Here is a 27,785-nt window from a genome sequence, read left to right as displayed (position 1 = left end):
TGCCAACTCTTTTATCTTTAAAGCATCAGGTTTCCGGAAATCATTCTGCCTGCTCCACAATTTCAAAGCCTACTCTGGACTATTGAGAAACTTTTAATTCTCATAGTTTTCAGTGGAGGTTTCTTCTTTTCCACACACTCAAAAAAAATCTTAGTAAAAGTATTTGTGTGCAGAGTTACTTCACTTCCTGCTATTGAGGACTGTGCATTGTTTAAAAAGATGCTGTGTTTATATACATTATAGTGAGGACTATGGCCACAGCTATTGTTGAAAGATGTTACACAGCCATTTATCACAGTATGTCAGCAAACCCATTGTAAAAATGTCCTGCTAGTTAAATGAGGCTTAGATTTAATGGGGCTGTAAGAAAGAAAGAGTTTCTTTTATCATACTGTAAATAAGGTTCCTATAGCAATGCCATTAGGTTAAGGTGTAGGCTCCCTTCTGAATTAAGATAGCAACACCTTTTGCAGAGGTAATGAAACAATTCCAAAAAACAATTCTGGCAGTGTTTTTGTAGGGAGCGGTGCTTTGTCACAGACGTAGACAGTACTGCAAAATGAATGTTGAATGAGACATATGGTCTGCTATATGTTTCACTTGCCAACGAAGCTACGTAGTAAGCTACAGTGGTGCCTCGCAAGACGAAATTAATCCGTTCCGCGAGTCTCTTCGTCTAGCGGTTTTTTCGTTTTGCAAAGCAAACCCATTGACGGCTTAGCGGATTAGCGCTATTAGCGGCTTTTAGCGGCTTATCAGCTTAGCGGATAAGCAGATAAGCGGCTTAGCGGCTTAGAAAAAGGGGGGGAAAGGGGAAAAAACCCGCAGGAACTCGCAAGACATTTTCGTCTTGCAAAGCAAGCCCATAGGAAATTCATTTTGTGAAGCACCTCCAAAACGGAAAACCCTTTTGTCTAGCGGGTTTTCCGTCTTGCGAGGCATTCGTCTTGCAGGGCACCACTGTATTTACGTCCTGCATTTTGGAGGATTTCAGAAAACATTCAGAAAAAAGTACTTGATGGAAAGAGGTTATTGAATTCAGGACTATGTCTGCACGGCAAGTTACCTTGCTTCTGTGGAATCTCAGAAACTGGATGGAATCAAAAACTCAGTAGGGACAGTGCCCATCTGCTCCCATCTTTTCGACTCCCTAAACCGAAAACCAGGGTGCGGCTTCCGATTGGCTGCAGGAGCTTCCTGCATGCAATTGGAAGCTGCGTAAGCCATGTTGGACGTTCGGATTCAAAAAAATGTTTGCAAACTGGAACACTTCCAGGTTAGCAGTGTTCAGAAGCCGATTTGTTTGACACCTAAGCCATTTGGGATCCAAGGTACCACTGCAATGGCTAACTTTACTGCATGGTAATCACCAGAGATTTTCTCAGGTATCAAAAAAGGAGGAGCAATTTGAGCTAAAATAATTTAAAATTTAATTTTAACAATTTCAGTTTACCGTGATTTTAAAAATAAGGCAATTATCAGCCTAGAAATCCCTTGTGGATGTAAGGCCTCCATTGCACACATACCTTTTGTGTGAATGGGGAATTGTGTCTAGATATGAGCTCTGTGTGCAATCTTGAGTGTGCATGGGGTTTTGGATTTGGCTGTCCTTTTAAATGTTAAAATAACACACCTCCAAAACAGAATATTATCTCAGACCAGCAGCATTCTGTCAGTTTTTAAACCAGTTGACAACTTCAATGTATTGATGCCTATTGCACATCTCAGTGCAAAGAGGGGGATATCTGTGTTTATCGGTGTTTGATACAAAATGGCTCTTCTGTTGAAAGACCTCCGGACCAAACTGATAAATAGCTATGAAATTCATTTTTAGAGTGTTTGAATTCAAATCTTGATAACTTACTAAATGGAAGATTCGTAAGCACAATTCACAGATCATCAGAAGAATGAATATTTTAAAAAGCATTGTAACAACCATAAACCACAGACCCTCCTTCACTGACCTAGAGCTATTTCAATCATTTGAAAGCCTCTTTTCATATTACCTTTCTGTAATAATGGTCACTTGTATAGTCCTATCTTTCTGAATCTTTATGCCTTCCTTGAGCACTAGCTTCTTTCAATTCTTTACGAGATTTGAGGTCTCTTCATTACTGTTTTCCCCCCTGCTTGTTGAATTGTTTAATGCATATCTTCTGCTCAGCTCCTCCTCTGCTTTCTCTCAGCTTTCGTGATGTCTTCTGATCAAAGACCTGTTTTTCTTTCCTTATTTTAACCTTTTCTCTGGGTTGCCTGCTAAAAACTTTTATTCTTGCGACGGTGACAAACGCCTCTGTATACTGATCGCTTTCATAGTTGTCTTGATATTTCAGCACGCATGTTCAATTTTCTTTTTCTGTTAAGAATAGATGGCTTGTTGATGATGCCAATTAAAATGTTGCAATGGGAATGTGTTGTTTCCTTTTACTTTTGCTTGACTAGGTGGCATGTACCATTGGAACTATCTTAGATCATCCCTCTTTCTTTTCCTCCCATTTGATTCCCACCCCCCTCATAACATTTCTAAAATATTACCTTTCCTCTCTTCTTTTACAGCCCAAATCCTGGTTGACGATCTTGTTCCGTCTCATTATGATTACTCTAATCAACTTCTCTGGCTTGCCTTTGCTATATCTCAGCCCCTTTGTTTCTTTCTGCTAAGTGCATTTATCATGCCCATCATTTTGATGACAAAACAAGTGTGCTCTTAAAGGCTTTCCATTGAATGTCTTTGAATTCAGCATAAATACACTGACGCTTACTTATGGCCTTCTGCCAATGTTAGTCTATGATTTAATCTTATAAACCTTAAATGTTCTTTTTCAGGGTATTTCTTTTTAATATATTCTGTCTGTTACAACAGTTGCTGGAAGTTTTCAAGCATGTGAATGGGTCAGACAATCATTTTCCAGCCACAAAATGATTTTCTAATGTTACCAATTGGCGTATTTCTATGAGAAATTATTGGGTCTTGGAAGGACAGAGTGAGCCAAGTTCAAAAGTTCATAGAATCATAGAATCATAGAGTTGGAAGAGACCACAAGGGCCATTGAGTCCAACCCCCTGCCAAGCAGGAAACACCATCAGAGCACTCCTGACATATGGTTGTCAAGCCTCTGCTTAAAGACCTCCAAAGAAAGAGACTCCACCACACTCCTTGGCAGCAAATTCCACTGTCGAACAGCTCTTACTGTCAGGAAGTTCTTCCTAATGTTTAGGTGGAATCTTTTTTCTTGTAGTTTGGAACCATTGCTCCGTGTCCGCTTCTCTGGAGCAGCAGAAAACAACCTTTCTCCCTCCTCTATGTGACATCCTTTTATATATTTGAACATGGCTATCATATCACCCCTTAACCTCCTCTTCTCCAGGCTAAACATGCCCAGCTCCCTTAGCCGTTCCTCATAAGGCATCGTTTCCAGGCCTTTGACCATTTTGGTTGCCCTCCTGGACATGTTCCAGTTTGTCAGTGTCCTTCTTGAACTGTGGTGCCCAGAACTGGACACAGTACTCCAGGTGAGGTGTGACCAGAGCAGAATACAGTGGCACTATTACTTCCCTTGATCTAGATGCTATACTCCTATTGATGCAGCCCAGAATTGCATTGGCTTTTTTAGCTGCCGCGTCACACTGTTGGCTCATGTCAAGTTTGCGGTCAACCAAGACTCCTAGATCCTTTTCACATGTACTGTTCTCAAGCCAGGTGTCACCCATCTTGTATTTGTGCCTCTCATTTTTTTTGCCCAAGTGCAATACTTTACATTTCTCCCTGTTAAAATTCATCTTGTTTGTTTTGGCCCAGTTCTCTAATCTGTCAAGGTCATTTTGAAGTGTGAACCTGTCCTCTGGGGTGTTAGCCACCCCTCCCAGTTTGGTGTCATCTGCAAATTTGATCAGGATGCCCTTGAGCCCATCATCCAAGTCGTTGATAAAGATGTTGAATAAGACCGGGCCCAAGACAGAACCCTGTGGCACCCCACTAGTCACTCTTCTCCAGGATGAAGAGGAACCATTGATGAGCACCCTTTGGGTTTGGTCAGTCAGCCAGTTACAAATCCACTGAGTGGTAGCATAGCCAAGTCCGCATTTTACCAGCTTCTTTACAAGAATATCATGGGGCACCTTGTCAAATGCCTTGCTGAAATCAAGGTAGGCTACAGCCACTGCGTTCCCTTCATCTACCAGGCTTGTAATTCTGTCAAAAAACGAGATCAGATTAGTCTGACATGACTTATTTTTCAGAAATCCATGCTGAAAAATAAGTCATGTCAGACTAACCTGATTTAAAGTTTGTCAGATTTAAAGTGGCCTGTGGTTGCAGTGCATGTGAAACACTTTAATGTGTTGTAACTGCAGAACTGTTTGTGAAATGATAGTGGACATAATGTATTCTGAGCGCAGAATTTGATACTCCATAGCACGGAATTTTGATTTCTTCCTCAGAACTTTTGTTATTATTATACATTTGTGCTGCAATCCCATGCACACATATTTAGAAGTAAGCCCAATTGAAAATTTTGATTAAACATGCATATGCTTCTACTGTAAGCCCTGCTCACATCCTGCATTTTATTTTCAGGGCCTAATAATTATGTGTATAATACATTTCTTATCCCTTTCCCCCTCTTTTTCTTCTGCTTCTCTCATACTTCTCACTGACATTATTTTGCCTACTTTTAGGTGTAAAGCTTTTAGCAGGGTCCTGTTTTACTTAATATTTTAAAGCATTATATAATTGATGGAACTATATAAATAATAGCAACAGTATAAGAAACACTGCCCAACTTAACCCATGCCAAAGGGAAAACTCTTTTCTAGCACCAATATTCATCAGCATGATTCAGTGTCGTGAGGGAAGTTAATAGAGGGCACCTCACTGTACTCATTTGGAAATTATGGCTTAATAAAATAACTTTAAAAGGCTCTAGAAAGTGATAATTAAAAAAAACTACTGTGGCTTGAAGTATAAAATGCACAGTCACAAGGGCATGATAAATTTGCTGTTTTAGATATATCGTCCGTTCATCTAACTTCATTGCAATCATAGCTGTACATTTAATAGCAAAAATAATTTGTTCTGTTTAGCATCCAGAACATTTGAGGCACAGAGACAAAATTAGTTACAAAATAACTGCAGATAAATTACAAGCTTTGGTTCAGGATTGCTATAAAAGTTCTAGGTATACTTTTGAAATCACTGGCTGTCCTCAGATTCACTTTTGTAAGTCAAGTGAATAGAACCCACCATCACACTTTGTTATATAGATAGGTAAAGGGACCCCTGACTGTTAGGTCCAGTCGCGGACGACTCTGGGGTTGCGGCGCTCATCTCGCTTTCTTGGCCGAGGGAGCTGGCGTGCAGCTTCTGGGTCATGTGGCCAGCATGTCTAAGCTGTTTCTGGCGAACCAGAGCAGCGCACGGAAATGCCGTTTACCTTCCTGCCGGAGCAGTACTTATTTATCTACTTGCACTTTGACGTGCTTTCGAACTGCTAGGTGGGCAGGAGCAGGGACCGAGCAATGGGAGCTCACCTCGTCGTAGGGATTCAAACCGCCAACCTTCTGATCGGCAAGTTCTAGGCTCTGTGGTTTAACCCACAGCGCCACTCGCGTCCCTATATTAGATTAGACTTCAGTTTATATGCCACCAAGGCAGCTCACAACTAGAAATTTGAGGAGGCATCAATTTCCTTTTCTCTGTCCTTGGCACACTCTGTAGATGACACCACAGGAATAATGAATTTTTCTGAATGGCTTAGGGTGGGATGATTGACGGGGGCGGGGGGGGGCGCTCTTGACTCCTGCAGATGAAAAAGGAGAAGGGTGTAAACAAAATAACCCACTGCCCTACTGAAGCCATTTCTGCCGGAGAAAAATGCTGAAGACAGGCATGGGACCTGCTGGCAAAGCAAAGGGGATGGGCAGAAGCATATAGGAAGCGTTTTGGTGGAAAATGTAGTAATAATGGCCCTGGGTGTCAGGAGAAAGACTGGTCTGTGGCTCAGAATCTTGGGAGGACTATGCCCCACTTTGCCCAACAATTTTAGCCACCTGTTTCCTACACAGGTTATCTGCCTTCTCCATTCTGTCACTTGGGGTGATGTTGCCAACCCTGCCACCGCCACACAGGGGCATTCATGACACTGCTGAGGTGACACTTTTGCCATCTGTTTGATGGCAGTCAGAATGTCTCTTTTATCCTGCAGTACCTTCCAGAAACAGCTTCCTATTGAAAGCTCCTGGACCTGAGACATGGGGCAAGGCAGGTAGATATAACTCAGTCCCAGATATCTCTCTCTCTCTCTCTCTGCCCCCCTTTCTTTCTCTCTCTCTTTCTCTCTCTCTCTCTCTCTCTCTCTCTCTCTCTCTCTGGAGGTGTGTTTGGGAAGGAAAATTTAGTTGCCTTGTGTTGTTTTTCTCTTCTTTCCTTTATAGCAGCTGTGGCTTGCAATGTGCTTTTGATCTGGATGCATATTTAGACCTTGACTTCTATTTATCAGCTATCTATATTATAAGAATCTTGCTTCTTGTCAGTCTAATTTCAACTTGCTGCCGGCTCCTGACACCCAGCACTTTGTCAAGCATAAGCTGCTTGGCTCCTATTACTACTGATTTCAGCATTGCTAATAAACAGCAACACCAAGGCTATATTTCCTGGTTCCTGTCACACTGCTGCTTTCCTGGGTGAAATAAAAGTCCTATTAACATGCTCCTCCTCATTGGCTCTGACAGCTTGATTAATTAGCTCCTCTCTTTAGATGACCTCTGCACTGACATGACAAGGAGGTGAATATAAAATGAATAGTTTGTCCATATAATGGGCTACTGTAAGTTTCTAGAGTTTTATCAGATCAGACTGTCTGGGGCCGGGAACCTGGAGTATAAAATCTATACTCCACAGCTGTCGAGTTTTGAACTACAAAGCTTTACAACATGGTTCAAGAACTTAAAAAGAAAACATAGCTATTAAAGAAAAACAAATATCCAGCATGGCTGTGCTCTTTCATAAAAAATATTCTTTGCTTGTACTGTCATGAGCTCACAATACAAATGTATTTCCTTTTTACATTACCAGATAAAATGGCCTTTTGGCTTCCATTTTTTAAAAATTGAAAAAATATAGCATGCAACTCTATGGGCATGCAGTCGTCTATAGGCACTGTTTTAAATCCTGTAGTTAAATGTCACTCTATAACAGAAAGGTAGCGTTGGTAGCTCAAGAGATGATGTCTGTAAAAAATTACAGTCTCAATTTTGTTATGGCAAGCCCACAGACCTTCATTTTTTAGCCCATGTAACCATTTTAAGACACAAATGTGTACATTTTATGCCATACAAGGATTGAAATAAGGATAATTGGTGAAGCTTGCTTCCAGCCACCTTACCATAGCATACTGCATAATGTTCACACACCCCTTTTTGGGAAAGAAAAATCGGCATTAAAAATGTGGCGATTGTGTGGTGAATTACAGTACTGTGGACAGCTTGTATATCGATTAAGTTTGGTAATCATTTGCCATGTAAGTCAACACTACCTATTAGCACTAAGCAGAACATGCTTAGTTCTATTTAGTGATATTTGGCAGAATAAAAGTGGGGTGTGGGGAACCTGTATTGTACTGTAAGTAATTATAGCTGCTTCTGATTTTGATGCTATTTTTTGAATTTGATTTACAGTCATACCTTGGCTCCCGAACGCCTTGGGAGTCCAGCGTTTTGGCTCCCGAACGATCGAAAACCGGAAGTGAGTGTTCCAGTTTTCAAATGTTCTTTTGGAAGTTGAACATCTGACGCAGCTTCCATGTCTTCCGATTGGCTGCAGGAGCTTCCTGCAGCCAATCAGAAGCCGCGCTTTGGAAGTCGAATGGACTTCCAGAATGGGTTCGACTTCCAAGGTATGACTGTATTTATTATTTAAAAGCATGCAGGTATAGTTACAGCAGTTATAAACACACAGCATTTTAATGTTGACAAACTACAAATGGAATTTTTTTATAACTTGATTAACAAATGGTTAATTAGAGGTGAAAAAGGAAAAAAGAAGGTGGGTGCCATTCTGTGCTCTCTGGGGGGCATCTCGGGGAACATGAGGTACTGCAGATCTCCACTTCTGCAGACAGGCAGAGGTCCACTGTGGAGCAGGAAAGGTCCTCTCTTGCAGAGGTCCTCACTAGACCAACATTGGAAAGCGTTGCTATCATAGTAGTGCTTGGTGGGGTTGTAAGTAAAGGCAAACAGGTTCTAGGGTAGATCTCAAGAGACTTTGGATCTTAAGGGCAGGGATTTTTCTTGAAGAACCAGTGTTTTGTATTTAATGGGCGTTTTGTATTCTTCTGTTGTTGCTACTGCTGTAAATTGCCCTGATGTTTTGTAAGAACTTGGTATATAAATACAAATGCCCCTCATTCCCTGCACACACCAATGGGAGAGGGAACTATGCTAATCCTGGACCTCAAATACCAGTAGTTATTTCTCTCTCTCACTGGAACAAACTATGTGGGGTGGGGTTTTTAAAAAAAGGTAGAGGGAGTAAAAAGCCTTCTCTCACCTTTTGGCCTTGCCAGCCCAATCCTAGGATTTCAGATTTTTCTGCCCTTTAACAATCTGAGAAAGGAAAATCATTCCAGATCATTTTATGCTGTTTTGTTCTAGTTTGAAAAATTTACACTGTGTTTTAACATGCTTATTTCTATAATTATTTAAGTAAGTTACTTAAATTGCTTACTTACTATAATTTCTTTTGAGAGCTGCTTTGATTACAAATATTGTAGAAAATAATGAAATAAATATAAGACAGTATTATTTAATCACATCTTTTCTCTCTGGATGCTATTACATAAAAATCAGAAATTCAATTTTGTATGTTTGATGTGTCATTCGATTTTCTCTCTCTTTGTGTTTAACCACCAATGAAAGTGCAGGTGTATATTAAACTGTTGTATATTAAAGTCATGGAATCTTCCCCATCCCCCCCCAAAAAAAACCCCACCTTAATAAAATAAAAAAATTCCTTCCAGTAGCACCTTAAAGACCAACTGAGTTAGTTCTAGGTATGAGCTTTCGTGTGCATGCACACTTCTTCAGATACCAGTGTGCATGCACACGAAAGCTCATACCTAGAACTAACTCAGTTGGTCTTTAAGGTGCTACTGGAAGGAATTTTTTTATTTTGTTTTGACCATGGCAGACCAACACGGCTACCTATCTGTAACTGCCACCTTAATAAGTGATTCTTAATCAGTAAAGTTAGTGTTTCAGTTCAAGCTCTGTTTTAACAGTGGTCTCATAGTAGTTTCTGTCAAGTATGTGCTTTTCTCTTCTCCTAGAAACTAAGGTTAAAGGGGCCGTCTTTCAGGCAACAGAAGAAAGAGAGGTGGGCTTAAAATTAGATTTTGTATAAACCTATTCTCATGTGAGCTGACCTCTTTATTTAACAATATTGAAACCAAAGAAATGAATGACCCACATTTACACTGATTTTTTTTCCTGATTACCATACAAACCCTACCCGTAACTCAGTGTTTTTGCAGAACTGTTCTTTATAAACTTCCCAGTTGTTTCTTTTTCATCTTAAACATCTTCATTGCCCAGCCGCTTCTGTTAATTACTTCTTTGCTGCTATGCTGATGGAGAAGCATTGCTTCACACACACATACACACTGTATATATATATATATAGAGAGAGAGAGAGAGCGCTGTAAATGCTAGCGCACATGTTGTGTTTGTGTTGTGTGTATTGTACTTTATCTTAGAAAGGATACATCCACAATAATGTGAGCCTCTAGACTTCATACTGTACCCACATGCAAATAAAATGGCCCATAAGTCAGGTTCTGTAAAATATAAACTCCGATTCAGTTGTCCATAAACTTTGAAATTGTAATATAGAAATGTTGGGTTCTAATAGCGCTGTAAAGTGTGTTCAAGTGTATAAACTTTCAATCAAGCCAGAATTTGGAAATGAACTTCGACTTGTGGATCTGGGCTGTTTGGAAGCCATTAACCATAGCAGGTTTTTACCCCAATAGTGGCTATCTGTGATTTTCTGGTCTGTTTCCCCAAATAAATAAAAGGAGGAACAAAGTGGAAGATGTGTATGAGTGCATGGCATTTGTGCATATCATGGCTTTAAAAGTCAGTACAAATTGAGACTATAACTTTCCAACATTACCAAGTCTGGGTGCCACTAGGAACTGTGGTTTGTTTAAAATAGAAAGTGGAAGCTTTTGCTATCTTCTTCTGGATTGTGAAAGGGGAAGGAAGGGGGACCACACAAGCCCAAAGCTTGCAGAGAATTCTCGTAGTGGGAAACCATAGTTTCCAATTATCAAAATCCAACCACCGAGACAATAGCATCTTTGTTGCCATTTCATTGACTGCAATCAGCTTATTCCAGAGATGAATTTTTAGAGCCTTTTGCAAAAGGCTGTAGCTATTTTTAGAGTTTGGAGTGAGAGGGAAGCACATTCCTAACAGACATAATTAAAACAAAATACTTTGACAGTTACATTTAAATTTTAAATTGTACATTTATTTTAATCATTAATAGAGTTGCCCCAAGGCACTTATTTTTCATACTGTTTTGAAGTCATTTTTGTAAAAAGCTTCTCTCCTCCACCCCCTAGGCCTTTTTCCTGCCACCCACTTTTACAGCAGAAGATTAAAAATCTTGCTGACATTTTTTGCTACCAAAATTGGTAGAACAGTTTTGCAGATAGAGGATAATTATAACTGAATACTTACAACTGTAAATACAGAAAGTAGGAAGTGGCACGTTCAATCTTTTCTCTGGTTATTATTAGAATAGCAGCAGCAAATGTGAGTTAATGCAATTTATGCTACCTTTAACTCAAGCAACTACAGGTCTCCTCAAGTGGGCATTGCAATTTGATTCACGAGACCAGTGCAGATAGGTCTAATATTCTTGCTGGGCTTGCACATACTGTTGTAGCTCACTGATCCCTCTTCTTTGAAAATGCTGCAACAGTTTTGAAAATACCGGTGAACAGCAGAGGGGCAGAAGAAGCAGATGAAGTGGGGCAGGGGGCACAGCAGCTATTGTTGGGTTTCAGTACCCACCCAAACATAGGGGTGCACTGTCAGAGGGGTAGAAAAACATTTCTAAACAGTCATTGGCTGATTAGTATGTGCAGCAGGGCTCAGGAACTAGGTACCATACACACGATTCATCATCCAGGTACACACAGATACCTGCTTCTATTTGTTTTAATTTTATCAATGCTCAATTGTTTTTAAATGATGTTTTTTTCTGTGTTTTTAGTGATTAGTTTTTCTCTCTATGCTGCCTTAAGTCCCATCAGGGGGAAAGGCGGGGTATGAATAAATTAAGTTTTTTGGTTTTTTTAACAATAAAAAGAACCCATGGGACATTTGATAAGACACAACATCATAACACTTTTGGATAATCTAGATGTGGAATCCACAGATGTGGATAATCTAGACTGGAACACCAATTGACTCCTTCAAATAGATTGCAGAAAGCTACATTTACCTTCCCGTAACAACGTTTACTCAGCATATATATTAATTTTATTGTCAGTATGCTTCCTATTGTCACACAGGTTTACTCCTGCATCATGTACAAATTACTGAAAGTTATGCAAGGAGAGGGCTTCATGTGCCTCTCACAGCAGCATCACAAGCGTGCCTTTGCCTTGGACCCTGCTATTAAGCCACAGTCGCCTGCAACTCGCCATTCCTTTTCCCCCTTTCACTTCTCTGCTGCATTTTGACTGGGTAGACTCTGTTCTCAAAACGGAAGAAGTGCTTTTCGGAAGTTATTTTGTGGAAGCCTTCCATTGTTTTGAAAGATATAACATAATGTGAGTGCATTTGTACTGTGTCACATGAGAGGGTTATAAAAAGATCTGTGGAAGTTCAAATCTGTCAGCACATAAAACGTAAACACACTGCATCTTTGTGTTTACTCTTAAGTGAGCTGACATTTGCCCTAGTCAAGACAGAGATTATTTTTGTGATTTTGCATTATTCAAATACACCCCATAGCTCATTAGCTAGTTTGCAGTGTAATTAGGGTCTGGAATATCTCAGAAGGGCTGAAGGGTTTGTTGTTTCCCGACTAGTAACTGAAAGTTAAAATCATTATATAGAATTTACCTTAAGACCAAACTTGAAAGGGTTTCATTTTCTTCAACACCTCTTAAGAAATATTGTTTGTTGGCTGAAGGTGGAAAAGTTGGGTATTTTGCATACACTTGCCTAATTGTGTACTATAACCAAATAGCAGAATTTGGATTTTTCTTGCAGATACTCTATATTTTACAATACTGAATTACAGACCTCCTCTCTCCAGTGTTTTGTGGGAATTTCAAGTAGTGATCAGGTGTGTTAAGAAATTATAGTGTGAAAAGATAGCTGTTGAAATGTTTGCACAGGAACAAAATGTAGAAATGCAAGCTTGCACATCTTCCAAGCAGAGGCAGCAATTCTGTTTTGGAAAATAATAGCGTAAATGGGAAGCACAAGTCATTTGTGCTTTCTGCTTCCCTTACATCTTTGCCATATGAGAAGCTTTTCTTAGTTTCAGTTTTGCTGTGGTTTTGTAAGTGCTTTAGAGGAATCTACAGTCTTGCAAGGGTACTTCCTCTGGAGCACAAACTTAATCATGTTCCATCTGTTATTTATCTGAACTTATCTCAGTATATCAGTCAGTTTCATATGATACTCAGGTGCCGGTGGACTAATGAGTCCTGTCAGCAGAAGTCCTACATAATGACTTCCACTCAGTCAATGGGGCTTTCCCCCTCTCACCACACATCCCTCATGCCCCCTAGAATTTGCTTGGGGAATGGGGTTGAGAGCACCCCCAAGAACTGCATGCAGGGGGAGGGGAGAATCATTCAAGTTGCATCATCTCAAAAAGAATATTGCAATGGTATAAAAGGTTCAGAAAAGGGCAATCAAAATATTCAAATGTGTGGAGCGACTCACCTATGAGGAACCATTACAGGGTTTGGAGTTTTTTTAGTTTAGAGAATAGGAGAGGTAAGAAGCGACATGACAGAAGTGTCAGGAGTTCAGCCTACACTCGAGTAGGACCCTGGCAGAGACACATGCCCGACTGGCATGTTCCCTCCCTCCTGGTCGATCGTTCGGGAGCTTCATAAGCTTCCTTCAGCCCGACACTGGCACACTTAGGGATCCGCAGAGTTTGCGCATCATGCGTGACAGACCTCAGCAACTCAGCATTTTGGCTAATCTACTTTATTTACATATAAACATACACGGAGCACTGCAACATGGCTCCCTTTCTCTCTAGCATCCGACAGCAAAGAGAAAAAGACAAAGGACAACAGTCCCACTTCACGGAACAAAGTAGTGCAAACATCCTGGCTCCGTCACTTCTCACTCTGTGGAGTCAAAACATACACCGTCATGTGAAAGACAACAATCCCATGACTATAACCACGGAGCAGGAATTCTAACAAGAAGTTTATAACAATTTTGTGTGGCATGGGAAGAGTGGATAGAGAAAAGTGTTTCTCCCTCTCTCATAACACTAGAATTCATGGAATGAAGCTGAATGTTGGAAGATTCAGGTCAGATACAAGGAAAGAAGAAGAAGAAGAGCAGAAGAGTTTGGATTTGATATCCCGCTTTATCACTACCTAAAGGAGTCTCAAAGCGGCTAACATTCTCCTTTCCCTTCCTTCCCCCACAACAAACACTCTGTGAGGTGAGTGAGGCTGAGAGACTTCAGAGAAGTGTGACTGGCCCAAGGTCACCCAGCAGCTGCATGTGGAGGACCGGAGACGCGAACCCAGTTCCCCAGATTACAAGTCTATCCCTCTTAACCACTACACCGCACTGTACTTCTTCATGCAGCACATAGTAAAGCTAATAAACTCATGCCCACAGGAGACACTGATGGCCACCAACTTTAAAAGGATTGGACAAATTATCCTCCATTAATTTTTCCAATCCTCTTAAAGTTGGTAAAAGTTACCAAAGTTAGAGATGGCTATGCTTTACCTCCACAGTTGAAGGGGGAAGTGCTTCTGAATACTAGTTGCTGGAAACAACCTTGGGGGTGCTCTTGCCCACAGCTCTTGCTTGTGGGTTTCCTGTAGGCATCTGGTTGGCCACTATGAGAACAGGATGTTGGACTAGATGAGGAATTGGCCTGATCCAGCGGATTCTTCTTACACTGAAGATGCTGTCTTCTAATGCTGAAATGCTTGACCTGACAGAACAATCGCCTTAGTGTGATGTTGAATTCCTCCCCATATATAAATTAAAAACCCTTCTTAAACCTTGGGATACTGTTGATTCTTGAATACAATGGAACAAATGCTTTCCAGTGGTAAATTGGCTGCATGAAAGAGAGAGAGGCAGGAGCTGTTTCAGTAGCCAGTTCAAGAGTTCACACACACTTCTGTGAAAATGAAAAACCATCTTGAGCATTGTTCCCTTCTGTTCCAAGTACAAAGTGCCCTTCTTTGACCTTTCTTTTGCTAATATAAATTCTTAACAGCCTGAAAATCCCTTTGCACCAAAGGAAACAAACAAGCAAACAAAACATCTGCAACACATGACCCTTATGAGAGGATATGAGGGGGAATGAACCTTGCGTGACAGATTCTAGTCACTACTAACAAGCAGCCCAATATATCACCTGCTTAAGTTGAAAGTCTTGAATTTAAAAGGATTTAGTTCCCATTGAATTCAGTAGCTATATAATTTTTTTAGTTTAATGGATCCAAATTATCTGGGCTTCTCCCATGCCTAGAAAGCACACGTCCAAGTGGTTTTCCACTTGTCCCATCACTTTCTCAGGGAAAACCCATTCTTTAGCACTAAATTGAAGCAAATGTGAATCTGTGGAAAACCCCATTTACCTTTGCTCCAATTCAGCACTGAAGAATGGCTTTTCCCTGTTCTACAGTTCTGTGGTGAGGAGACCAGGATGCTTCCCTTGGGTTTTTATTCCCTCCCTCCCCTCCCCTCCCCCCATAATCAAAATAACTGAATATTCCTTTGAAAACAAACAATGATCATTCTCTTTGTTTAAGACCTAGAAGGAATCTATAATACAAAGCAGACTTTCATGGCCTATTAATACATCTCCTATCACAATTGTGGGCATGTGACTGTATTATTATTATTATTATTATTATTATTATTATTATTATTATTATTCCCTTTTCAGCTATAGATGCTATGAAGGAGAGTTTGTCTTTCATCCCATCTATTGGTGGGGAAGGTGTATGCTTATTACTATCTCTTATTATCCTGACTTGCTGCCACCATTTATAAAATATCCTCTTTCATCTTACTAAAGCTGCCACCAAATATGGAAGGTGATTCTAGGCACTACCATTTGATTAATATGTTATTGATTTAATAACCATTTTTAGGTATGGCAATGAACAGGACAGATGCCACTTTAAGTAAAACAAAAACTAAGGGCAAAACTACATGTTACACTTAATTTAATAGTGTGTAGCTACTGCTTTTGTTTTTCTTTAGTTGCAGTTATGGGGAAAATGTTGTTGGAATCACAGGATCCGAGCCATGACCTCACAAATATGTCAGCCCGGTTGCACATCTATGAAGCTTAGTTTAAAAAAACCTTATCATCGACACCAGTGGACTTCATAGCCATGGGGGGGTGGATTTTCTAGGCTATGACATCCCTATAACAACTGGGGAGGTGGTAGCTATTGTCAACTAAAGAAAAATAAGAGATGTGGCTGCATGTTACATGTTTTGTTTGTTTGTTTGATCCCTACATTTAGATGGATAACATCTTTCTTCCATCATGGTACTTGGTGTAGACATAAAAAGTCGTTTGGCCTCAAATCTTAGTGTACAGGATTGTTGTGTGAGTAAAGTATGAACCCCAATGTGTGCTCCTTTTAGCTCTCTGGAGGACAGGTGGGAAACAAGTGTGATTGGTGAATGAATGCAAAAGTTTGTCATTGGTTTTGTGGAACGAGGTAGATGATCTTAGCCTGTTATCTGTTGGCTCATCTGGATAAAAAGCTAGAGGTGGAAAGCCTTTGGTCCAAATTTTAAAAACCGTGGATACAAAGGACTTCATACATGCAATACAAGAGGTATGTTACTAAGCTATGAGTCCTGAATACCCTAATGACTGTTACCCTAAATATAGTGAAAAAGTAGTTTTATTTTACTCTTCATAGGTTGCTATACCACAATGCTGATTAGGTGCCCGTCTCTGTGTCCTTATAAATTCTTAAAGAACGAAATAGCAACAAGAGCATGGGCTGCTGTTGCTTAACTTAAACATTATAAGTGGCTCCTGGGTATCTACAGAAAGAAATGTTATTTTTAAAAAATAAAATAAAATAAAGGTTTCTGTTTAATGCATTTTCTGCTTTCTATGGTTTTGTGTTTACAGGTTCAGCCTTTGCAATAGTTTTCTGTGTTACGAACATGCTCCTTTCCACTCACTTCATTAAATGGAGAAAGGGCACAGATGCATGCAAATATTTGTGCACTCTTATGTTTTATTGAAAGGCTCTTCTTTATTTTGCAAAAAGGTCACCTGTTCTCTTTTCAGTTCGTTCAGTTCAGGACATTCTCTATTATTACAACCCAAATGTAAAACTGAAATAGATACTCTCAGGCCATATTTACAGGGCAGTCCTGTAATTGAACAATTCTGTGAATGCATATTTAATGCCCTGTCCTATAATTTTTGTACTGCAAATGGAATGATCTTCCTCCCTAGTAATCATGGGTGTTTGTGCATTTTACTTTGAGTGCCGGCAGAAATAAAAAAGGCTTTCATTACTGCTATTACTTGAGAGTGTTTCCTTTTGAGATGGATTTGAGGTACATGTAGGCTATGAAAAGAATATTTTTTGAAAATTTTGTTCCCAAGCTATTCGTTTATTGTATTAAGGGGAAAAGACTGTTTCACCCAGAAGTCTGTATATGCTACATTTGTGGTTTGCTTTGTTGTTGTTTTAAAAAATAGGAATATACATTACATAAAAACAGGTTTCTACAGCCATATAAATAGGTGAATATGCATAGGGTTTCAAAACTGACATTTGTCCCTGAGGATGGGCTAATTCTTGGTGATGTTGTTGCTGCTGATTTTACTTGCTTTTTAGCAAACATCTATATTATTATTAATTACTTGCCCTTAGCTCTAGGGATCCAGGGCAGCTTACAACAATTAAAACTTGCCAAAAGCCAGATGCACCCCTGTGGGCATGGAATGCCATAACTTAGGGGCTGCCACAGAAATGCCCTCTTCCAGGCTGTCCACCCCCCAGTTTATGAGATGAACCAGTAGGGCCCCTTCTGTTGATGTTAACATCTGACAGGATCAGTAGGGAAGAAGGTGGTCTTGAAGAAGGTAGTGCTACATCCCCTTCTTTAAAAAAAACCCCCTCCTTGGACCTGTTAAACAACTGTAAAACTGCCTGTTAAACTACTACTACTCCTTTGGCGATCACTCATAGCCGAGTAAGATTATCTTCCATGAACACCCTGTGGCAAACACTCCCTTTTGGGGCAAGGTGCTTAAGAAGGTTGTGGTGGAGAGGAGAGTTTCGCAGAAGAGGAAATAATTTATGATTAGTAACTGGTGGCCCAGATGGCAGTCTTCAGTGTCTAGATGTAGAGTTGAGTGCTACTGTTTGAAGCCTCTGTAGCTAATTATGGTAGCATATGGGGTGGTCATTATTAGGTGACTAGTGAGGCTATGCATGCTGTTTAGCAAGTTAGAACTTGCATATGTGGAGCAAAGTAGACTGGAGAACTAAAAAAAAAAGCTCAATGTTGATACCATGGTAGTTGCTAACTGACAGAAGTACAAGGGGCACAACTGCCAATTGTAGGGGAAAGTTAACAAGCATACTATAAATGGGGTGGACAAAGGGGAAGGTTTTTTCTTTTAGTTATTCTCAATGGGTTCTCACAGTGACTTAAAATCCTCTCTCCTGTCACTCAGAAGTGTTTGTGAGATTAACACAATTTACCAATGACATTGCCTCCTCTAACACTAGAGTTTCTCTGAGCCATAGTTGCATGTGGGGATTCTGTTTTGTTTTATTGAATGTCACACATGTTCCAGTGTTAGGTCATGGCTACACCATGGCAAAACTCAAAATCTTGAATGTAAATTCAACTGTGAAACCTTCTATTGCCTTAAGAGAAGGCATTTCAGAACATTATTTTTGCTTAGTGAAACGTCAGTGTTTGAAGAATAACCTTTGGCAGCCACCGGTGCCCTACAAGGAAGTAATTATTCCGAAGAATCAATCCTGCAATCATCATTTGTATAATTAATGTAACAAATTATAGCTTTTCTTTCTCAAACCTATGTGAGAAAAAGATGTTTTAACATAACATTTTTTCTCTCTTGGAGACTGTAGCCAGTTGTGTGGGTTCACTGTGACGATGGACTTACATTGTTATATTGAAATACAGGTCTGTTTCTCAGCCCTTTTGCCTGTAGGTAATCGTGAAGAAGCGCTATCTAAAAATAATTTGCTCTGTGCACAATTAAAAAACAAAAAACATTACTCTTCCACATTGACACACTATATCTTCTTTCCTTCAAAGGACACCATGGTTTAATGGATGGGGCTTTAACCTACCCAGAGGTCAATCACTGTTGGACAAGTGGAATCTTATTCCCGAAGGTATTGATATATTAATGACTCATGGACCTCCTCTTGGTAAGTGACACAAAAGCCAACAAACAGCTATCTTGAGCTAAGAGTTTCATCAGTGAGCCGTTTAGCCAAGTCATTAAGGGGCATTAAGGAGAGGGGGGAGAAGTTGGTCACCTTTCTGTTCTGTGGTGTAGAACTATGCCTTCAACTGGACTCATAAATACTTTCCAGTTGTCTTGATATTAAGGCAGCTTCCTATGTTCATAAGAAATGAACCAGCTGAACGAATGTCCTGTGGTGCTGAAATAGCGTTAGCCAAATTTGTCCCTGGTGTAACACCTTTCAAGTTGATTAAGCAACACCAAGGAGGAATGTGCAGCCTCCATTCATATTTGATATAGCTCTTGCTCCTCTCGGATCTTTCCACTCTTCTGATGTGTATGAATGCATTATTTCAGACCGCAGACTTTTGTAATAATTGATGTCAGACTTTATGGATTTTCTGCATTATCTGTAGAACTTAGTGGCTTTTTCTTTTAAAGCAGTCAATTAATACTAACTTGCTGAGAGTCTTTTCCGTGTTGCCCTGTATTGCCTTCTTCATGGCCAGGTCTCGGGAATAAATGGGTATTGGCAGACCTCATTCTTCTCGAAGTCATGGAAGGTGATTGTCTTGGGACTGCCCAGTTCTCTTCAGCAGAAAATCCCATTTGCAAAGTATTATCACTGAAGGGCACATTTTCCAATCCATATATTCAAAATAAAGATATACATGGGACTCTACACGAGGAGGAACTACCCTTTTCTCTTCAGTTTTGGGGAACGCTTTATGCCCACAGTTACATTTTCATGTCCTGACTCTTTGAGTGGAACAGAGCAGGATCACGTTCATTTTCATAGGGATACTGTGAGATTTACGCTGTGCTGTTTGTATTTCGAATAAATAAGGTACTAAAGTTGATACTGACCAGCCAGTGCAGAAAGTAGCTACAGCTGCAATATTCTACAAATTCATCTGTGAATAAGTCCCACTGAACTTAGTGGGGCTTACTTCTGTATAACTGTGTGCAGGATTGCAGTGTCTGGCAAGCAGTCATCACCTGACCATTTTGGCAAAGACCATTATGGAAGAGCAGGGGAGAGAGCAGGAAGATGCATCGCTGCCGGGAATAAATGTCATAGAGCCTCACGCTATGTAGAAGAATCTATACCTGTAGTTTAATAAATCAAATTATGTGGAGAAAAATGTTAACTGGGAAGGAGGGGGCAGACATCAAATAAGAAAAAAGAATCCCTTGGAACCTAAAAGAGACAAAGTGACAATGAAAAGTTTCTTAAAAGCCATTGTATGCTTTAATGGAGATGTTAGGGTTACAGATAATGCAATAAACCTTCAGTGAGTTATGGCTTCCTGAAAGTCTGCATGAAACCTTACCTGAATAGAGAAAATTAAGAACATTGATTACATTTTGCTTTTAGGTTTTCGAGACTGGGTTCCAAAGGAGCTTCAAAGAGTTGGCTGTGTGGAACTGTTAAACACAGTACAAAGGCGAGTAAGGCCTAAACTCCATGTCTTTGGTGGAATCCATGAAGGTAAGAAATACGCTAGCTATGAGGATGTTTGCTAAGATAATACCAGAGTTAAATGGTGTGCTATTCTACATTAGAAGGAGATTTTCAGACAACCCACAAAAATAAAATTGACTCAATTATAAAGCAAATTGTTTGGTGCTCAGTCAGGGCTTTTATATATTTGAGATTTTTTTCCCCAGGTGGCCGTACAAACCATTTTAATCATATCAACAAATGATATTTTTGAGAGGAAAAAGTAGTAAACCTGGGGCAAAATGGTGGGCAGTGATTGAAATCATGGAATGGAAAGGGACCCCAAAAGCGCTGTGCTCTAACTCTCTAGTAAAAGGACATGCATTTATCTAGCCTCCACATATCGGTCCTTATAGTCCAGAAGAAAGTTTGCTATCAGTAACAGCAGTCATAAAAGGGGAATGAATAGTCTTTTCATATTTCTTTGTTAATTTACACTGGGATCTTATACAAGCTTACCTGGGGGTAAATCCTAGTGGATTTAGTTCTGGGTAAGCATGCATAGCTTGTGCTAGGAGCCCTGCAAAGGAGGGATTGAGTCAGGGCCCCCACCACACAGCAGAGCAGCCTTTGGGTGGCAGGAGGGAGCCGAAGACAGAAATTGGCACAGAATGGTGTGTCAAGCCTTCTTATAGTGCTGGCCCTAGCAGGAGTGCAATTGGGCTCTGCTTCAGGTCGCAAAATGCCTTGGGCCAGCACTGGATTGGGTATTGCTTAAAATGGGACTAAGTGTGACAAGGAGGGAGGGGTCTTTGAAAAGTTTTTAAAGTTTAATCCCAAAACAGTGAAGAGTGTTTACCTGGTGGTTATTTCTTTTTCAACTTAAATACTGTTGTCAGCCAGCACCTGAACAAATTCTTTTCCAGTATCAACCAAGTTTTGCCAAAGCAAACCTGTTGGGATGCTTTTTTTAAGGGGAAACTTTGGGTTGAACCTAACACCCTGACCTCTGACCGTTTGCTTACTGCAATACTGGACCATTGCTTACTGCAATACTGGAAGAGGGGGAGTTGACTTTAGAAAAGCCGAGTGTGTACCAGTTTCACCACTAAGGTGATGCAGAGCACAGAGTGGTGGCTTCACTGTCCCTGGTGCCATCTCTGTTTGCTCAGCCGCTTGGAGGTCACAGGAACAAGGGACTGATGGACTTCCATTTATTTTTATGTAATTTTTAAATATAAACATTTCTATCCATCCTCTCCGATGCCAAGGCATTCTTTACTCAGGGTGGCTTACAACACTTGAAATCACAGATCATTATGAAACAATGTTTTCAAAGAAAATACAGCAGATGAAACACAATGCTAAAAGTATAATCTTCCTGGTAGAGAGTAAAATGTCTCCCCAAATAAAACTGTCTTCATATTTTTGCAGCCCCTGGCCCTCAAAACACCATTTTGATGCATCCTAAGGCTTAGCAGATAAGGGTGAAATCCATTTTATTTCATTTTTGTCTGCCCACCAAGAATCCTGTATGATCTGCCAATGTGGAGGACATCTTTAAACAATTTAGAGCCAGTCAAATAAAAGAGACCATCTATAATTATTTTATATGCAGCAAGTGGCTTCATTCTGCATATGTTTCTTATAGAACATTCAAGATGTGAACAGCATAACCCAAATACTACAGCAGATGGAAAAATAAAAGCTCAAGTAAAAAGGAGTTTTTAACAAGAATATTCTGGATTAAATTTCATACGAGATTTTTAATAAATAGCTTGTTGATATTTCAGTTGAGCTTTTCAAAACATTGAGCTCCCATGCTAATTTCAAATCAGGCAAATTTCTAAGTGCAGAAAGCTTCCTTAACCGAGCACAAGGTACTGAGAGATTGCTTAAAATGCATTGTTTTTAAATATTTAACGAATCTAAGTAGCTGTTGCATCCTAGTGAGATAAATACTAAAAGTGCTGCGGGAAAGAGAGCAAGGCTTTATGACCGTAGAGCTAAAAGTTACACATTAAAATGCTTTGTATTAAATTCACTCCCCAGGTTTCTCTGCTCTCTCTGACTATAGGCTTACAAAGTTGAGAACTTTGTAGAAGAGAAGATGGTTCACTTGCTTGATATTGTTTATTTTCGCCTATATGCCCGCCACTGCCCCCATGAGTTTGAAGCAAATTAGTTTTTATGCCTGGATTAGTTTTTATGCCTGGACTATATAGTCCTGTAAATAATAACTTTTTAATGAAAAAAACCATTAGCAGAGCCTTAACCACAGCAGTATCCATGCAGTGCTCCCGTACATCTAGGAAATGATTGACCATTTAAAAGTAAATATTAATGTGAGCATATCAATGCTATGTGAATACCAGAAGGCAAAAAAGTGCAACATGCAAAGTGCCTGCAGCTTTTTTAGTTGCACTGCAAATTGAAAGTAATCAAACTTCCAGTGGTATTGGGCAAAGCCCTCTTATGAAACACCACTGTGAAACACCACTGTGAGGCATAGGATTGTACCATTCTAAGTCTGCAACTTGGTTGGTAATACATGCTGTAAGTATTAAGCAAATTTAATGAGTGTTCAAGAGCACTTAGATTATACAAATTTGATTAATATGAGTTGCTCCATCAAGAAACCACTCATTGCAATAAAGGGAATAAGATTGAGCCTAATATTTTTTAGTATTTTAACGTATTTTTTGCTCTATAAGACGCACCAGACCACAAAACGCACCTAGTTTTTGGAGGAGGAAAACAAGAAAAAAAAAATCTGAATCTCAGAAGCCAGAACAGCAAGAGGGATCGCTGTGCAGTGAAAGCAGCGATCCCTCTTTCTGTTCTGGCTTCTGGGATAGCTGTGCAGCCTGCATTCACTCCATAAGACGCACACACATTTCTCCTTACTTTTTAGGAGGGAAAAAGTGAGTCTTATAGAGCAAAAAATACGGTCATTTTTAAACTTCTCATTCCAGTCTGCCCTCGCTCACAATACGTTGTGCAGGAGGTTCCTGCACACACGTTCCTTGCTAGAAGCAGATAATGCCCACAAACTGATGCTGCACATGTGGCTCTTCTGTCCCCTTAACTTGGGCCCAGCAGCCAGGCCCAGGTGAAAGAAAACACCAAAAAGAGGCCACACAACAATTGTGAAATGGTTGTTCTCATGTGTATCACAGATATTTGCCCCCCAGTTCCATTCCAGCAAGCTTCCCTTCTCTTTCCAGTGCCATATAAAGCTGTACCAGTGGAGGCAGTTGTTCCATCCTCACTCAGCCTATTGCACCACAGTGCGAATTTGCATGAGTTCCTGATGCTAGCACAACACAGCATTAAGCCAGCATAGTACTCATTGCATTCCATCCAAATTACTCAATTTCTGGCATAGTGGCTTATATGTATAGTTTCCCTCCAAGATCTATTGTGAACATACACTCTGATGGTCCATGCATACGTTTTGAGGAGATGGAGTGTGCATTGAATGCACATCCTGTCCCACAGCCCATGAATGACTCAGATCTTCAGAGAATGATGGGTCCTTGGTCTTTCCTTCATGCAGATCTGACGATGACTACAATTACAGTCATACCTCTAGTTTCATTAGGTTCACGTTGCGGATTTTGGGTTGTGAATGCGGCAAACCCAGAAGTATATACTTCCAGGTTTTGCCGCACGGGCAGAAGCGTTCTGCACGCTTTGCGCAGGAGCACTCTATTGCGTCATGCGCAGAAGCGGTGCTCTACTTATGGACTTTTCGGGGTGCGAATAGCACTACGGAACGGATCACATCCGTAAGTAGGGGTACCACTGTACAAAGTTTTTACGACTCATAACCTGGTGCATGATTTCAACACGGGGCTTTCCTGTAAGACAGGGGTCGACCTTGCCTGGGCCAGTTCACTCTGTGGGCTGGATCATGTCTGCACAGACGCGATTTTCGGCGTCTGTGCAGATGTGATTTCCGGCGCAACGGAAGCTAGTCCCCGCTCTGTGCCGGTTTAGCGCAGCACGCAGGGACTTGCTGAGTGAGCAACTCAGTTTGGGGGCGGCTCGGGGGCTGTTTAAACGACTCCCTTGGGCTGTGGGTTGCAGAACCCCTGCTGCAAGACATCCTCCTGTTTTTATTTTTTTAAAGTACACTTTTAAAGTAGAAGAAATGCCTAAGACCAGCAATAATAATAGATTTAGGATAATGTATTGTTTAGCAGGATTATTGTCACTGAATAGGAAGAATCTAATCTTCTGCACAGTTACTTGAGAATAAGGTCCATTTAGCCAAATGGAATTCACGGTAAAGAGTGTCTGAAAGGAACAGGGGAACAGGTCTCAGTGGAAAATACACTTTTCATATTATTACGCTTGAAAAATTCCAGGTTACAAAAGATCCAAGGAGCTATGGAAAATAAACCAACACCCTCTTTTGTGTTCAGTTCTGTTGTAAAAGAGGCTTTCCCCCCTTTTTTCTTTGCTCCATTTGGAAAACAAAAAACAAAAACAGGTGGTTCTTATTAAAGCAAAAGCCTATTGCATTTTTAAAAATGGAAATGATGTGCTGGCTTTGGAGTGCTCAGAAAGAGTTTGAAAGGCTTAGCTGAACTCAATTCAAAAGGCCTGCTTACAAGCAGCTTTTTCTTTTCTCCAGCCTGAGGCACTGTACTAGGTCAGCGTTGTTTGTTTACATTACAGTAAGTGTGACACATTTTCCCTACAGGTTACGGCATTATGACAGACGGTTACACAACGTACATAAATGCCTCAACATGTACAGTCAGCTTTCAACCAACCAACCCACCAATTATATTTGACCTTCCAACCCCGCAAGGATCATGAAGCACCACTTTAGTGGGGGACAGTCTATAAACTGCCATTTTTCTAATTAAACATCCATTCTCTTAACATGTTTCTTCACAAATGATGTGGGGCTTTTTTTGTAAACTGTTGGTACAAAAGGAAAAAAAAGAGAAGTTGTGCAGCAAAATGCAGCATCCATTTGAAATTGATATATCATTGTGAATTTGTAAAATGAAGTTTTATGTTTTCTTAATTAACTTGCCATTGTAAATTGTTAGTGTTCTCAAAAGGACAGCCAAGCTTTCTTTTAATGAGTGAGACACCTTATTTTAATAATATTAAATAAAAATTTAAAAGGCAGTGTTTAAAAAAAACAAACACCCAAATTTGCACAACTGTTATTGTTTGATTTTTTTAAAAAATAAACATTTCTAATGATAAAACTCCACCCTCTCCTCTTCTTTTGTTTTTATTATCACACTATATTTGTGACCCGGGTTTTGTGAATGCTCCTTTGCAATTATAGACCACAATCCAACACAGAGTAAGATGTGCTTGTGCCTGTTGAGATAAATGGGCTTAAGTGTGCCTAATGCTGTGCTAGATCATTGTCAAGGAGCTGTTGCACAGGAGACTGAGTTCTCATTCATTTCAACGGGTTGCTGATCTACACTTTAAGTGTATGGTTTCAGGTTCCTCCATTGAAGAGTGTGGAGAATCCATTGGGAACCTCTCAGCCCATCAGAGCTCCTGTGCTCACAAGAGATCACATGATAGTCTATTTGTCCACTGATATATATGCATACTGTAAACTCTTGCCTATCAATCAGTGAGAGGAAAATAGCCTTCTAGGATTAGTTTGTCTCTGCCTGCTTTAATGAACAATAAGATAGCAGCATCTTGTATGTGATTATCTAAATTGTCACTGGGTGAATTTCTTAAATTATTTTAGCTTTAAAAATACGGGGATGAAAACTGCAATGAGCAGGTGTTCCATGCAGTAAAAACATGTAAATGTGGACTCCTTTTAAATATGGATTTTTATATATATTTTTTGTGCATTATAACTAAGCTAGGCATTTAATGTTGCCAGTGTAGCATCTGCAAATTTATGCTGTACAGCACATCTAAATTATGAAGGATGTGACACATTTTTCTCTCTCCAAGCGCTCGAGGCCTTCAAGAGCTTGAGTTTAAAATCTTTGTGCAGTTTCAGGCATGTATAGAATCAAATGAATACAATCAAGCCTAACTAAAATAAGGCTTTGTTGTCCTTTATATTTAAAATATTCTTGAATTGTCTTTCCATTTCTTTTTCCCTTATTTTGCACTGTGTGTAAATGCAATCTTGCTAGCACAAAATATTGTTGCAAATAGTTATTTCTGTTCTACCACTGTAAATGCTATTGAGCTTTATTCTGTTTATGTTATCTTAATTGAATTTAGGAAAAACAGTTGTTTCTTTAAATTTATTGCGATATTATATATCTAGCGGCCTTTATATGCAAATAAAATTGCAAGATTTTTAAATACTTCCTGTTGAGATACTCTTTTTTGTTGTTGTTCTGGATAGCTTACGGACTTTGTTAAGTCCTTATATTTAATGTATTATCCTTCCAATGTCATGAAATTGTATCCTATCTAAATATATTTGAATTTCTGAACAACGTTTAAGCCTTAGTTGGCCATGTTCCACCTAAGAATAGTGCATTTATTTTTTATTTATTGTGATGCATATTGTCTGCCCATAAACAATGTCTTCTGGATGGTTTACAGAAAATGTAAAGAAATCATTCGACAGAGTTTGGCACATGCTTGGCATGCAGAAGGTCCCAGATGCAATCCCCAGCATCTTGGTACAGCTGGGAATGTTCCCTGCCTGAAACCTTGGCAAGCCACTGCCAGTCAGTGTAGACGAGAAACACTGAACAAGATGGACCAATAGTCTGACTCCGTATAAAGAGCTTCTTGTGTTTCCTGTTGAGCACAATATCCAGATAAAAAAACTTGTGCAAGCAGCCTAAAAATAATTTGCAAAACAGCATATAAAACCAAGCTAAACATAATTTGTTGCAAGGTCTAAATGTTTCAAAAAGGTGTGTAAGCATAAGACCATTTGCTGCTGAAAATATCTTAATATAAGCTCCAAGTGACTCTCACTGGGGAGGGAACCACCACTGAAAGGACCCTATTCTTATTGGCCACCCACCTAATATTTTTTAAGCCAGGAAACCTGAAGAAGGACCTTTAGTGAAGATTGAGAGATCTTCCAATAACATGGCCCAAGCCATTTAAGGCTTTAAGGGTTAGTATATAATCGTTAGTGCCCAGATGGGAAGCCATTGCAGATTAATCTATTTTGGACCATCTGGAATTTCTTTATAGAATATACACACACACAATCAGTTTACATACAAAAAACTATCAGATTCATGTAAAAATACAGTAACATTAAAATGAGACTTTGTAACAACTAAATAAAATGAAATAAAACTGTGTATTATAAGCAAAACTGCATAGTTTATGAAAAAAGAATATAAACATTAGGAATCTTAGTCCAATAAAGTTTGGCAAAGCACGTACATCTTTTAACAGGTATTTGTTACTATCTTCACCTCTCAAACCTTTAGAGCCCTCTATAAAGTTACCACTGCCTCACCATGGTCAGGAACCAGCATCCAGGGTCTTAAATGGGCTACGTTTTTGCCTGTTTTCCCTTTAAGCTGAATGAGAAGGTCCCACATGACTATGCAAGAACCTGTGGCTGGAAGGAGTTACCAGTGCTCAGTCTTTTCAAGTGATTGATTAACAACA

The 27,785-nt window shown here is 39.8% G+C and overlaps 1 protein-coding gene across 3 annotated transcripts in view; it reads left to right on the top strand.

Moving 5' to 3' along the window:
- The window catches only part of MPPED2 (metallophosphoesterase domain containing 2), a 138,387-nt gene extending 111,884 nt beyond the window's left edge, over positions 1–26,503 (top strand). For all 3 annotated transcript variants that reach the window (XM_081836176.1, XM_081836178.1, XM_081836177.1), the window contains exons 5-7: positions 18,583–18,698; positions 20,115–20,228; positions 24,892–26,503. In XM_081836176.1, coding sequence (XP_081692302.1) covers positions 18,583–18,698; positions 20,115–20,228; positions 24,892–25,010 — 349 coding nt within the window. In that variant the 3' untranslated portion in view covers positions 25,011–26,503. The remainder of the gene's footprint in view (positions 1–18,582; positions 18,699–20,114; positions 20,229–24,891) is intronic.
- The last annotated feature ends 1,282 nt before the right edge of the window (positions 26,504–27,785 follow it).

This window comes from Podarcis erhardii (genome assembly GCF_964252035.2).
Source record: "Podarcis erhardii genome assembly, chromosome: 1".
NCBI lineage: Eukaryota > Metazoa > Chordata > Lepidosauria > Squamata > Lacertidae > Podarcis > Podarcis erhardii.
Note: the sequence above shows the minus strand (reverse complement) of the source record. Positions and strands in the feature narration are given on the sequence as shown.